At 41.7% G+C, this 15,069-nt stretch overlaps 1 protein-coding gene across 2 annotated transcripts in view; it reads right to left on the minus strand.

Moving 5' to 3' along the window:
* Positions 1-1,977: 1,977 nt before the first annotated feature.
* LOC119651134 (nitric oxide synthase) overlaps positions 1,978-15,069 on the minus strand; it is a 359,499-nt gene continuing 346,407 nt past the window's right edge. For both annotated transcript variants that reach the window (XM_038054529.1, XM_038054528.1), the window contains one exon: positions 1,978-3,584. In XM_038054529.1, coding sequence (XP_037910457.1) covers positions 3,477-3,584 — 108 coding nt within the window. In that variant the 3' untranslated portion in view covers positions 1,978-3,476. The remainder of the gene's footprint in view (positions 3,585-15,069) is intronic.

The following is a 15,069-nucleotide window of genomic DNA, read 5'->3' on the forward strand; positions in this document are numbered from 1 at the left end:
CCATCGAGGTGCTTTGTGCCCGGCCCGGATCCTAAAAAATAAACAAAAAGTGATTCCGTTCGAGCTTATCGAATGACCAACATGCGGGTTAAACCTGAAAATGAAAATAAAGAAAAATATCGGCTCGATCGCGCTGAGCTGTAAAATTACAGACCCAAGTGCTGCGATCGAACATGAGGATCCACGGGGATTCGCATCCTCGATTGATGTTTCTCCTACCTCAGATGCGCGGCTTTCGGGGTTCGCTCCCTGCCTTGACATCCTCAAGCCATTATATTAGAGGATACCCTTTGCTAAAAGTGAGTCTTGTGGGATCAAAGAAAAGGAGGGAAACAGGGAGTCATTCACTCAAAAGAAATTTAAATCAAAATAAAAAAAGAAGACAGGAAAATAATAAAATATAATCAAAATTAAGGAAAACAATTATTCATATCAAAGTGCTAAGAGAAAAGAAAATCAAATAAATAAAAAATTCTAAAAAAAAAAGAAACTTCAAGAAATATAAAAAAAAAGTAAATTAAAGAATCATAAAGATAATGTAGGAAAGCAAAATAAATTCAATATCAAGCAACAAGCAAAACAAAAACGTTTAAATATTTTCACCCAGAGTCTTGTGCCTTCAAATTTTTCTAAATAGGTTCCTTTTTCATGTGAGATACTAAAACAGAGTGATCATTAATGAACACGTTTTGGATAAAAAGGCTGAAATTAAGTCAAAACTTTGCTTCCTTAGAAAAAATCAAGATTTCTATCAAAATTATATATATAATAAAAAAATAACAAAAGTTGGATTATACAACGCAAACCTTATCCAAAATGTTGTATGTTTACTGTGAGTAGTGATACGATTGGCAGTAACTAGTCTTTGCTGTTAGTTTCAAAAGAAGATAAATTCCGTCTCTGAAGATTTTACTGAATATTAGCAATGAGCTCGAATTACTACACAATGCATGCACACTTCTGTTTCTTTTTGTTTGTGTGATCATTTGTTACGTGCTTTCTCCGACGGCAGATTCCTCTCTTACCCGGATTTGCTGTTGTTGCTTCTACATACACGAAAATTTACCAGCTTTGGCGGCCGGAAAACGCGCACTTTTCCATGACGATTCTCTAGACAATTTCAGTCTTGAAACTACTACTTTGTGGACGTTTGATCGATTCTATTAAATTAGACGCAGACACTAGAATCTCGAGAAATTTTCCGCGTCTCCTTTCCACGACGAAAGCGAAAACTCCTCCCGCCCCTAACTACCATAAAGACGAAAACGATCTTACTTTTCAATTCAATTTTTATTTTCGAAATTCGCACTCGGTATTTAATTCGATTTAAATTATCAACTGTTCCTTTAACACTATATTGCGACGCAATTTGTTAGGGTCCTGAGAGGGTTCACTCCATGGTCACTCTTTTGAAGACATCAAATCAACTCCTCGGTCCAGCTGATCAGCTATTCATCCATTAGCCGGCCTCAGTCCCACTAATTATCATTCCCTGTACATGACCTTGAACTTAAGAAGTCCATACCGGTTCGGCGACAACAACAAAGGCACACTCTTTTGTTGTCTGGAATTGGTTCTCGGTGGGGATTATCAGGACACCGAAGGCTTGTTGATGCTTGTTGAACATCAAACCTTGTCCAACGAAGTGATCCTTTATGACTGACCCGTACCGTACCTGGTGCAGCGGCCATGAATTATAATTCTGTGAGTTTATTCGGTTCTAAATTCGCAAATATCGAAATCTTTATGTAATATCAATTATTTGGTATTTTTATATCTTAGATTGTATTATTTATGATGCGTAGTTTGTGTATTTAATGCAATGAAAACCTCGGAGGCGTTCTTTAACAAAAAGAAACCTATTTTTTCGACTTTCAGGCAAGGTTGAGAAAGCTACTTCCAATATTGACATAACAGAGAAAAAAACCTTAATTGCACAGAAAATATTTTATTTATTATTATTATTATATATTAGAAGTTAATTCAATGAATCATAAAATACCAATAAAGTATACAATATTTTACAATATTATTAGAGAAAATTTAGCTTCCGTCTATTTGAAAATTTTGGTTTTTGGATGTTTATTTATTTGTTTAAGAATTAAATTTTTGCTAATTTCTTTTGAAAAACTCGGAAAGTTTTGAGTAAAGTTGTTCTATTTAAAGTAGCGTCAGAAGTGAACGTTAAAAGTGATTGTTCGAAAACAATTATCTAAGAGTGTTTTTGATTTGAATTGTTCTGAGAAAAGTTAGTTAGGCTTTCTTCAAGGTAATTTACAATTTTAGAAAAGTTCTTCAGTCATCTTTGTACATATTTACAAAATCTTTACAGAATGATTGAGTTTCTTAAGGGGACAAAGTTTCTATGATTTTGAATTGGAGTTTTGAGCTCTGTTAATTTTTGTTTAGGCGTAAGTTCTGAGGTGATTTTTGAATTTTTATAATTGCTTTCGATATGTAAAATTTTATAATAAAAGTTCTGAGATGAATTATTCAACATGATTATATATGATTTATATTTAAATGACTATTCTGCTAAGTGCACAAGGAGATATCTATGATTAAATTATATTACCCTTTGTTAACAATGTAACTGTTTTCAAAATTGTGCAAAACAGTTTGAAAATTGTGCACCAAATTTGTCAGCTTTAGAAAAGATAGCTTGAAGCTTTACATTAATAAATTATACAAAGCAATAGTAGAGGAAATTAAAGATTTAGGCTAAAAGTTAATTGACAACATAAGAATTAAACGGTTTTACCTTATTCAATGTAAAAGGCTTTAGTTCAAAATATATTATTGCTTTAGTTTGTTTAAAATGGAAAGATACTTATATATACAAAAAGCTCCAAGGAATAATTTATAGTTTTTTTTTTTAATTTTGATTTTGTTTAAGGTAATTCTTTTCGTTTTTTTTATCTTATTTTACGATGGAATTTCGTTTAGAGGAGGAAGTGAAGTTGATAGTATTTTATTTGATATACAAGTTGTGGGTAGTAGAAAATCGGGCTACTGAAAAGGTGAAATGTACAGTCTACTATATAGAACAGATTTAAAATGTTAACGAAACTGAATCGGCGCATTTTTGTTAATTTACTTTAATCAATGAAATTGAAGTTGAAAAAGGATAGTCAGTCGGTTACCAGCAGAGGTGAAAATGTACAAACAAATACAGTTGCTACGATACACATAATATTGTCCACAAAATCATTTATTGTATTCATTTGAGAAGTTTGGTGCTACATCTTTTGTCTTCATCTGCTACATTCCTAGAACTTATCTCGTTACAAACTATTCACTCCGCAAGTAATAAACTTTCGTTTTTTTGTCGTTGTTGTTGACAGCAGGATCGTTATCTTCATTGTCACTATCACCTTCATCATTGTCTTAACCGTAGCACCATCTGTCACTACTATCAGCATTTACCTACCTTTCTATATATAGCAAATTGTTGCATTCTCTCTGACAGTGCTTTCTTACGGCTGTGATGCCATGCGAATTCGAGCTGTAGCCCGTGATTTATTGTGGATTTCTGCTGTTCTTAAGGTGATGCCGAAAATGTCCTCATGATATCGATTTTCGTCCTGTTGATGGATAGAGAAAAGAGAGGTAGTTTGTTATGTTTAGAAACTGCCGTGAAAATGGAAAAGGAAGTAGGAATGGATTTGTTGAAATAATTGAAAATGTGATATGAATAATGTGGTTATCTGGTGCCGAAAGAATTCATACTATTTTTATCTGTCATTTTCTACGACACTGCGAACATGTATATGTTCGAGAGTGTTGGTCCTTAGGGTCGGAAAAATATTTTGTGAAAAGCAATTTTGCGCCATCAGTGGCATGTTTTAGCGTATCCAGTCTGTTGTTCATCGTAGTGGTCATTTTAGGTAGCGCAGAATTCTTTCACGGGCGAATAGCGTAGTTTTTGTCCTTGCCCGCAAGTTTTTGTCTTTACCGGGGCCTTCGATCACTCATCAGATTGCAATCCATTTCTTTATGTTTTGTTCTACATGAGGTTCAGCTTTCCGCGCTACATTGTAAAGCTGGGAGGACAGTTACGTCCTTGAGGGTTTTACGCGAGCGCCTGTCTGTCTGCTTTAATCCCACGGTCTTCCTTGATTTTGTGACCACAATCAGAGCCTCGCTGTGACAAGCAACAACGGTACCAGTCTATACCAAGTGCATGGCTTAGAATTCATACTGGTGGATGCAAGACCTACCTAAATCTGTACCGAACTAAGGAGTACGGGACCTGTATTGAAACGCAACACCACACCGAAGCCCGAAGGTCTCTTCTCGCTTGGGCATCACCACAGCCCCACTAGGGGTCCAACCGGAAACATACAAAACATACAACGGGAGTTCACCCGAAGTATGAGAGTCCAGGGGCTATCTTGGTTCCCATGGTACCAGTATACCCCTGGTAAGATTTCGTGACCAAATTGCCACTTCAGATGAGTCCCCTGCAGACTCGGGTCTGATCGCCCTGATTAGGTCTTTGGAGCATTCGCCTACTGCATCACGTGAGTACAGCGCCTCCCGGTACCACCACTGTGGAGGTTCTCCTCAGCCACTTGGTTTTGGTTTGGCCGCCAGGGTTACCGCCCCGTCTTCCTCACCGCCACCTCTGAGCACCAAGCTGGGAGGACAGTCAATCTGAAAGTTGATCCTGCACTTTGTATTCCTTGTTACTGAATTAGGCCACGCTTTATCGTCGTTTTTGTTTTTCAACAATAAAGTGGTCAGCCCACACTTATTGACGGATATAAATATATTGCTATGCAAATGGCTTCCATAGCCGGACTGGTTATCGTTGTGTAAGATCCCAAGGCTCCCACAGTTTGAATTCTTATGTAAGTTTCCATATTCCCGTATATACGCCCTCCCATCTTATCACAAAAAGGTGTTCGGAAAAGTTTTAAATTCAGCTGAAGCGCAATGATGACCGTTCCCAAGATTGGTATTCATCCTTTTTCTCTCAGGTTGTCTGGGGATTTCTAAACTTTTCAGGATGTCCAATGTGCATCTACTTCGTACAGTGCATTAGGAAGCAGCGGTTGTTGTTGACCACTTGGTTGGCAATTGACGATTTTGTTTCGCTCACTGTTACCTGTGCTTCCTCTATATGTACTCTAACCTTGGTAACCCCTAATGTTATTGTTTGCCCCCTGTTGCGGGCAATCTTTTGGGAAGGCCAGTCTTTATTTTAACTGTTGTTTCCTGATTGTGTGTATCAACACCAGGTTTGTGATTCTTATTAATTTTTCAATACTGCGCGTTGTCCTTGAGTAAATTCAGAAGTTTTTTTGTTGCACGCCTAGAGGCGCTAGTTTTTCCCTTCAGTTGCTTCTCCTTTCGTCTCATTACATGCTGCACTGCTTTTTCTGGAAGTTTTCCTCACTTGACATGGATCTGGTGGGTCTGGTGTGGATGATTCTTCTGTGGATGTCGACCTCCACCTTCGCTTTGCAGGGGAGAAAGGGAGTTAGCCATTGGAACTCCTGAGGTTGTCTTAGAGAATCTACCTCTGAAGGTGAATTTTGGCTACACTTTTTCTTACGGTTTCCTTTTCACCTATTGGTCGGTGGTGAATGGCCGCTTTGACGTCCACTATTATATCCTGGGCTCTTTGTTGTCGGTCGATAATATTATGGGGGTTTGAGGTTATTCAACCCAGCAAGATAGTGGAGAATATTCTATAGAAGAAAACAAAACCTTATTAATTAAGGTTTAAATACGGTTCACTGCCTGCCTTCCTTTTTAAGGAGGTGAAAATCTTCTGACCTAGACACGCCTGAATGCGATATTTTTACCCACTAGAAACCACCCCGACTTCTCTTCGTGTCTCGTGACACCACCAGTAGGTAGGGATCAACATCTGCTTTCAATGACCCATTTCTGAGTGGTCATATCGCTGTTGTCACCTGGTTATGGATCTCTCTTTTTCGGCTTTTTTTATGTCCGATAAAGGAGAGTTGGACTTGACGTTATATATGGTCGTGATCTCGTTTGTCGAGATGTCAATTCTAACATGATAAATGCCATATCATCTGAGACACTCCTGAAAGTATAACACATCCTAAAGGCCATTATTTTCTATTGCGAACTCAATTAATGCACGTTACATAAACTATGTAGCACTGTGCCTCAATCTGCAAGTGTGCCTCCTAAATTCATTCATTCTTGCTAGAGCCATACTCGTAGTGGATGTTTTTTCACAAATATACTCCACCTGCTGCTAAAACCTGAGTTTCGCCTCGACATCCCAAATATTTTATGGACAATTTAGAAGTAGTAATGGTTCCCAATTCTGTTACGGCGCTTGGTGATGAGAACAGCTCCCGTTTTTTTCCTCGGCAAATAGCAGTCCAAGGCTCTTTAACCACACCTTAAGAGCATTGATCATTTCGCTTCACTCCAACTGAGCGTTTTCAAGATGCCTTGAGACCACAACCAGTATAATGTCGTTAGCATAATCCACCACCACAGCCTCCTCCGGAACCGGAAATTTGAGTTCATCATTTTACCACATTAGTGGGTCGAGTACGAGTGCGAGTGTGCGGGGATACCGAAATCTTGCAGTTTATCATCGGCGTTGTACCCAAGTATCCTTTTTTGCAACTAGCCATCCACAATAGAAGCGAGATAGGTGGGAACGTCAGTCGTTGCCAGAGACTTTCATATAAAGATTGAATGCACTCCTCATCTCCAAGGTCACCACACTATTCGCTGGTACTACCCCTTCTGTGAATTGCATTTTCAACTGAGCCAGTAACCAACTTGAAGACACCAGGGGTTGATCTGGCTTTACGGAACACACACTGTCGAGCTGAAAGTCTTCCTTGGTTCTCGAGAACTTGTTGTACCCTATTTTGAATTGCCCGCTCCAACACTTTTCCCATAGTGTCAAAAAGACATATGGTTCTATAAAAGGATGGTTCACCTGGAGATTGACCAGCCTTCGGAAGTACTATCAGCTTCTGCCGTTTCCATGCTCCCCTTCAAACAACTCAGCGAACATGTGAGGTCTAGATTTAACGCGAGCTTCAGGGGCTTATTCGGTATGCCGTTCACATCTGGGGCTTTACTATCGCCAATTCTACCACATAACTGCAGCAGCCCATCTCTGGTGGCGACTAGGTTTCGCGTCACATCCTAAGATTCCTAGAAGGTTTCAGTACAATCTTCTTCCTGGAAAAATAATCCCTGGATGATCGGAGTTACTAAAAGTCCAGAAGGGGGAAAACAAACAAGTGGGAACTGTCGATGGAAAAAGAGGGAGGAGAAACCGAAGGTTAATACCTACTGGGGCGTATTAATATACGCCCAGAAATTGTTATCTCCAGCATGGTAAATTTATCATACGCGTAGATACTAAAAGAAATCAAAGATTACCCTTAACGATCTAGGCGGTCATTCCAGCGTGAGAAAAATGGATGACTTTCATAACCAAGCTATAAACTCGCATGGGAAGAATGTCACGCTACGTTAGCAGAAACGCAGCATCTTTATAAAATGCAAGGATCTCGATGAGGTGATATCTAGAAGAAATCTGCCCTGCTTTTAAACAACAATTAAAATTGGAGGAATTCGGAGAAGAATCCGTCGTAATTCTGAGAAAAGCCTGGGCACTTCGCAAAAGTATACGCTAGCGACGTTGATCGGTCCGATCGATGCCGATGGGGGAGGGAGAAAGTACATACTACCAAGGAGTGCAATAGGGACACTTACGAATTCAGATAGGGATTGTCATCTCCAGTGAACACTAGGAAATTCTTGACCGTAGTGTATGGTTCACAGATTCGACTGGTAGAGCGGCGATATGGGGTTCTGGTTGCCAAGCCATACAATGTAATATTAGTCAGATGGATAGTGGCGTTTTATTTGCAAAAATAAAAAAATAAACCAACATTTCTTTGAATATGCTTGCTAGACACTCATCTTCGCTACGCAAGGGGATGAAGTCCAAAAGTGAATACCGGTGAATTTGATGCGTGGGCCCTCGAGGGGGTGTAAAGAGACTAACGCTAGGGGGCGCACTTTATTTGAGGCATTTGCCAAGTCAGATATACTAATGGCCAAATAAGGTAACGTAAACACTTATCGGAAAGGGGGGTCTGGTTATATTTTCTGTCAGCCCTGCGCTGGCACGTAAAGTGTTCTGGCATAGAAACGACCACTTAACGAACAGCGACCACGAGGATGGTCTGCAAAAGAAATGGAAGAAAGAAGCATTCATCGAGGTATGACTAGAGCAGCCTAACAAGGCACTACATCACCCGTAATAAAGATGGAAAGAACTACTGCTAAGATACGACCAGTTTATGACGCTTCAGTAAAAACAGTGGTACCAGTTTAAACGGCCTGCTACACACCGGCCCTAAATTACAGGATGACCTAGCCCAGATAGGAGGAAATTTCAATACGACGTGTCCTCCGATATCAAGAAAATATTCCATATGATTAACATCCAGCCTAGTCGTATGAACTTCCAACGAGTACTGTAAAGGCCGATTAGGGACATGCCGGTTCAGCAATACGTTCCGACAACGGAAAGACCCTCCGTAGCTGCGGAAAGTAAATAGGCAGTAAATGATTCCGAATTGTTAAGTGACATTCCGGTAGCTTCGAGGATACGGGATTACGTGAAATAATACTAGATGCGTCGTGTCGGTTGCTACTCTGGGCCAGTTAGACCAATGCTGGAATCGATTCGAATCCTTCGATGGGTACATTACGCGAAAACAACAAAAAACGAGCTGTATGGATACTGTGAGGTGTCGGAGTACGGTGCTGTCATCTATATAAAATCAATTGAAATGCTGGGAAAGCAAGGGTCACTCTGTTGTACGCTAAGACTCGCGTTAAGCCGCCAGCAGCAAAGGTAACTCTGCTGCGATTGAAGCTGAATGGAGCCCGTCTACTGTCCGAGCTGATGCAGATGGTACAGGATACAATAGAATTCCAAATATCGCAGGTACATTACTGGTGTGACTCGGTCCTGGCTTGGCTTAAGAAGGACCCAGCAAGCATAGACAGTTATGTCCGAAATCGGGTGGCCAGAATACAAAAAAAATAATCTTGGGGATACATAAACTCGAGTGACTGCGCCTTAAGAGGAATTAGCACTAAGAATCTCCTAGGGCATCTACTATGGTGGAACGGGTCTCAATGTCTTACAGAGAGTAGCATACGTAAGTGCTTCTCGTCATTTTCGAAGTTTGGTAAGAGTAATGGCATACATCTTGCGCTTCGTGATAAGGGAAAAGGGACCTATCTCTTCGGGGGAGTATAAAAATAGTTAATTACGGATACTTCGTGCCGTGCAAAATACTGAATTTAACAAGGAGATCGAGGACGTCGTAAAGAATAGCCCTCTGCCCAAAGGGCTATAGGTACTTACTCCGATCGTTGATCAACAAGGCCCCCTGAAGGTTGGAGGACGACTAAGGAATGCAGTCGTTTCAGATGAACACAAACATCCGATACACCTACCTCAAGAACACTATGTTACTGGTTTAATAATCCGGGAAGCACACAAGAACAGTCTACATAGAAGCATCCAGACGGTCCGGAATCACTTATGAATGCGGTATTGGATCCTTAACGACCAAAGAGTGGTACGAAATGAATTTCATCGCGATATTACTTGTGTACGATATACCAAAGGTCATGGCTAGTAGCTAATGGCTTAAGCCTACCGTTCTTGCGGAATAGATTGGATGTAGGCCCATTCAAGACAGGGATTTATACGGGTAAGTTGAAAGGGTACGTCAGCGTATTCTGACTGTTTATCTTGAATTAGTAAGTGAATTATCAACAGAAGCATTTTTGGCTGCATTCAAATGGTAAAATGGTAAGAAGAGATTATGCTCGGAGATATATAGTGATCACGGAACGAGCTTTGTGCGGGCGAAGAACCAGATGGATCGTGAGATGCAGCAAACAATATCTTCGGCATCGAAAAAGGTAGCATCGATTTCTGCAAGACAAGGTGTTATATGGGGATTTATTCCCGTAGCAGCAGCACATTTTAGTAGCTTATGGGAAGCTGCGGTAAAATCGATAGTTATAATAGATAGATCTCAGCAAAACCTCCACCGTGACAACAATTAAAGGCGCTTCATCAGATATTCGTGAAGAGGTGGTTCTAGGAATATTTGCGCCACTTACAATCCAGGGCAAAATGGACTAAGGAAATCCGTAACGTAAAGCCTGAACAGCTGGTGTTAATTCCAGACCGTGACACCCTCCGGCAAAATGGCCTTTAGCCCGGATTAATGTAGTCTACCCTAGAAATAATGGTGAAGTCCATACAGCAAGTCGGGATCGTCCATTTATGTTTCTAACCAATAGAAATCCCGAATGGTACCTTGTACATGGGGGCATGCACTCCTGAATGAAACGATACTGTTCCTTGCAGTCAGCGTGGTTTGCTCGAAAAAACATTTTCACATATTACTACGAGATATGAAATCCTCACACCGGGTATCATCTAGAAAGGCTAGGCCAAGTCAGAATGGTTCGGGGAGCCTTGAAAATCGAGGTCGATTTTCCTATCGACGAAATAATGAAAACCCGGCAGGAGATGGTAACCGTATTGGATCAGACGTGAAATATCTGTAAGCACGCAGGGAGATTGGTGAGTACCACACATTGCAATATACTATTTAAGCGCCTAAGTTCAAGAGCAAGGAAAGCATTCGTAAAATCGATGAGCTTCTCGACATCCTTATGATGAAGAGTAGCAGGAGAGGACTGCTCGGCAAAATGTTGACAGTGGTCTTTGGGGCTATGATGAAATCTACAATGACATCGACTGTCTATGACGTAATCAGATCGTGACTCTATAAACGATGACTGAACAAAACGCGATGCTTAACGCCCGCATGGAGGCATAACTCTACCAAGTTAGAAGAGTGCCTTAAAAAACATGATGAATTCATCACATAAGTCAACAAAATGAGTGCGTGGTTCAAGGTGGATGCTGCTAGCCTGAGCATGCAGGTCGTATCATCATATCTAACAGCCATCGATTACTAAGATAAATTGGATGGAATTCCTTCAGGATTAGAGATGCACTGTATGTTCATGGGAATATCTTGGGCCTGCTGGATGCTGACAGTCTGCCCCCAAACATCTAGAGAGAACTAACTAAAATTGCTCCATTCTATGAGGTACCATGAGTTCCGGAAAGACGAATGTCAATACAGAAGGATAATGAACAAATCATGGTGTTTGGGAACTTTTCCATTAGCGGGAAGCATTAGTATGACATGCTCCATGTAACCGCGATACCCTAGGCGACTGGCTATGGGCACTTTCTGGGTCCTCAAGAAGTTGCGCCCACTGTTGCCGTAAACTTCAATTAAGAAAATCATTTTGAACTTAATGAATCCAAGCTCACAGCATGCCACACTGGACATCTTCTTCTGTGTGCCAAAATTCACTAATAACATTGATTTGATACCCAACTGCATGATAGATACGGCCTGCGAGAGACCGAACAAAACGAGTTGTCCAATGGATAAGACAATAAACAACCAGACATCGTGGAAAGAACTAAGCAAAAACCCACCGTTGTTTCAGTAATTTGTGATGGGCGACGGGACGGGATATTACTGCAAGGTCGGAATAATACATACTCGCGCCACCTGTCTTATATGAGCGAACGCGAACTTTGGCGGAGGTACAGAAGGTCATGGGAATAGCACAAAAGAAATAATGCCTGGTAATTTTACCAACGACAATAGTTCATTACCGCATCATTATCATCATCAAACGGCACAAGAACCGGTATCCGATCTAGGCCTGCCTTAATAAGGAACTCCAGACATCCCGGTTTTGCGCTGAGGTCCATCAATTCGACATCCCTAAAAGCTGTCAGGCGTCCTTGCCTGCGACATAGCTCCATCTTAGGCAGTGTCTGCCTCGTCTTCTTTTTCTACCATAGATATTGCCCTTATAGACTTTCCGGGTGGGATTATCCTCATCCATAAGGATTCAGTGACTCATCCACCCTAACCTATCGAGCCGGATTTTATCCACAACCTAATGGTCATGGTATCGCTCATAGATTTCGTCGTTATGTAGGCTACGGAATCGTCCATCCTCATGCAGGGGGCCAAAAATTCTTCGGAGGATTCTTCTCTCGAACGCGGCCAAGAGTTCGCATTTTTTTTGCTAAGAACCCAGACCACCGAGGAATACATAAGGATTGGCAAAATCCTTGTCTTGTACAGTAAGAGCTTTGACCCTATGGTGAGACGTTTCGAGCGGAACAGTTTTTTTTAAACTGAAATAGGCTTTGTTGGCTATTCTTCCCATTTGACCAGTGCGGTTTGATGTTGTTGGTTGGTTGGTTTTTGGTGCTGATCTTGCCACCATATATTTTGTCTTGCCTTCATTGATGTGCAGCCCAAGACCCCGCGCCGCTGGATGAAGGCAATTTGTACGTCTCGGGTGGTTCTTCCCATGATGTCAATATCATCAGCATAGGCCAGTAGTTGGGTGGACTTAAAGAGGATCGCACCTGTAGCACTTACCTCAGCATCACGGATCACTTTCTCGAGAGCCAGGTTAAAGAGAACGCATGAAAGGGCATCTCCTTGTCGTAGCCCGTTGTTGATGTCGAATGGTCTTGAGAAGGATCCTGCTGCTTTTATCTGGCATCGCACATTGGTCAGGGTTAGCCTAGTCAGTCTTATTAATTTCGACAGGATACCGAATTCTCCCATGGCCGTGTACAGTTTTACCCTGGCTATGCTATCATAGGCGGCTTTAAAGTCGATGAATAGATGGTGGAACTGGTGTCCATATTCCAACAGTTATTCCATCGCTTGCCGCAGAGAGAAAATCTGATCTGTTGCTGATTTGCCTGGAGTGAAGCCAAGTATAGGCCAATGATGTTCTGGGCGTACGGGGCTATCTGGCCTAGCAAGATAGAGGAGAATATCTTATAGATAGTGCTCAGTAACGTGGTACCCCTGTAATTGCTGCACTGTGTGATATCTCCCTTTTTATGTATGAGACAGATAATACTTCGTTGCCAATAGTCAGACTTTGATTCGCTGTCCCTTACCTTGAGCAGAAGTTGATGAACCACTTACCTCAATTCCCACTTCCCCCAGCAGCTTAGATTTGATTATTGCCACAGCGGGTGTTGTTGCTTGCAATATGCCGAGGTATTTGTACACGTCGTCCGAATCCATACCCTCAATTCGGATGTTATTTTGGCTGTATCCTTCGGTGTGTTTTCCCCGAACAATTGGTTTTATGTGACATTTCTCCAAACCCAACTGCATGCCGATATCCCTGCTGAACTGAATGGTGATGTCCAGCAAGGAGCGAAGTTGGTACTCGTCTTTGGCATACAATTTGATGTCGTCAATGTACATTAAATGGGTACATTAAGCCATGCACATACACAATATGCCATGTTTGACTTGGAACCCGTATTTGCTTTCATGCAAAAGATGGGATTGTGGATTCATAGCCAAACAAAACCACAGTGGGGTTAGAGAGTCGCCTTGAAAAATGCCACGCCTGATTTGTATCTCTCCTGATGTTTGTGAGGATACCGATAGCTTCGTGCTCCAATTCTTCATTACTGTTCTCTGAAGAACGACATTCGAATGTGATATGGAGCCAAACCTTGATTTATAATTGATGCAGGCTCTCGAAATATTTCGTTTCTGATGGGGAGCCTGCTTTACAGCTGTTCTTTGCAGCCTCGGGAGCCTTTTGCGCATCCTTTTTGCTCCTCAGCTATCAATTTACGAACATCAAGATGTTTTGAGATGTTCGCGCACACAACTAAAGTCAAGACCTTGTAGATGGTAAGAAGACAAGTAATTGGTCGACATTTTGAAGGGCAAGAGGCACCCTGTTCCTTGGGTATGAGGAAAGTTATCCCCTTGGTGAAAAAATGTAGAACTAAATCAGGATTAAATTGATTTGCCAATATCCAGTGAGTGCTCTTGAACCGCTTCAGCCAGAAGTTGTGAATCTTGTCAACTCCTGGCGCCTTCCAGTTACCTGCCTTGACAAGGGCTGCTTCTATGTCGACTTCAGTGACGTCAGGCATGGTCATTTCGGGGAGGGACTCGCATGAACACATAAGGTGTGGGAGCCACGCTGCTTTTAAATTGCAACGATTGGATTCGCTCCAAACACTCCTCCAGAAGTTTTCTGCCTGATCCAGATCGAGGTTACTCTCCCTATCTGAGTTGGTGAGATTTTTGTAGAATCCCCGTTGGTTTTCGAAGAACAAGGTGTTGTCTGTCCTTCGCTGAAAGCTTTTTCGATACCTACGGATACGATTGGAGCATACCGCAAGTTTCTGCTTCAGCACCTCGATGATTCCTTTGATTGGCATATCATTGGACAGATGGTAGTTTCCAATGATGTTCGCAACGCATCTGTGCATTCTTGGTGATGGATTTCGAAGGAGTGCTTGCGTGATACAACCAATCTCCTTTCCCAACTTTTCGACTCTTTTGTTGAGTCGAAACGCCCAGAACGGCGAAGTCCTTCTGCCCATACCTCTGTTATTCGCTCTAACATGTTGATTATGGAGACGAATAACTGTGGCAGCTGCAACGTAGATCAGGCTCTGAACCACTGTAGCAGTAATCTTGCTAACCAAACGATCAGCCAAAGTTCTGTCGACGGCAGCAATGATGTTCGTAGTTGCCGAAGTAAACTTCAATTTTGGGATCTTTGGCCTAGCGTCTGGGAGAATCTTAGCATACTCTGTGAATGCGACCTGGAATGCGGTCAAAGCCTCATTATAAATTGGGTCGACATCCCCAGTTATTAAGCTTCTCCTGCTTACTGGGTTCATGGGGTGCCTTACGAATGGAGTATTCGCGTTGCTCCGGTAAGTTGGTGACTCCAGATCGAGTTCAAGTGAAACTTCGCGCCTAGTTGGTAGGGCAACTCGATTATTTTTTACTAGCACCCGGTATTCATTGACAACGTTCTACTCCAGAACATGACTTAGTTCCGGGAAGCGGGTTATGAACGCGTCATAGAGTCGGTGTCTGTACCCTGATGGATTCCGTTCCA

Source organism: Hermetia illucens, chromosome 3 (genome assembly GCF_905115235.1).
Source record: "Hermetia illucens chromosome 3, iHerIll2.2.curated.20191125, whole genome shotgun sequence".
Lineage (NCBI taxonomy): Eukaryota > Metazoa > Arthropoda > Insecta > Diptera > Stratiomyidae > Hermetia > Hermetia illucens.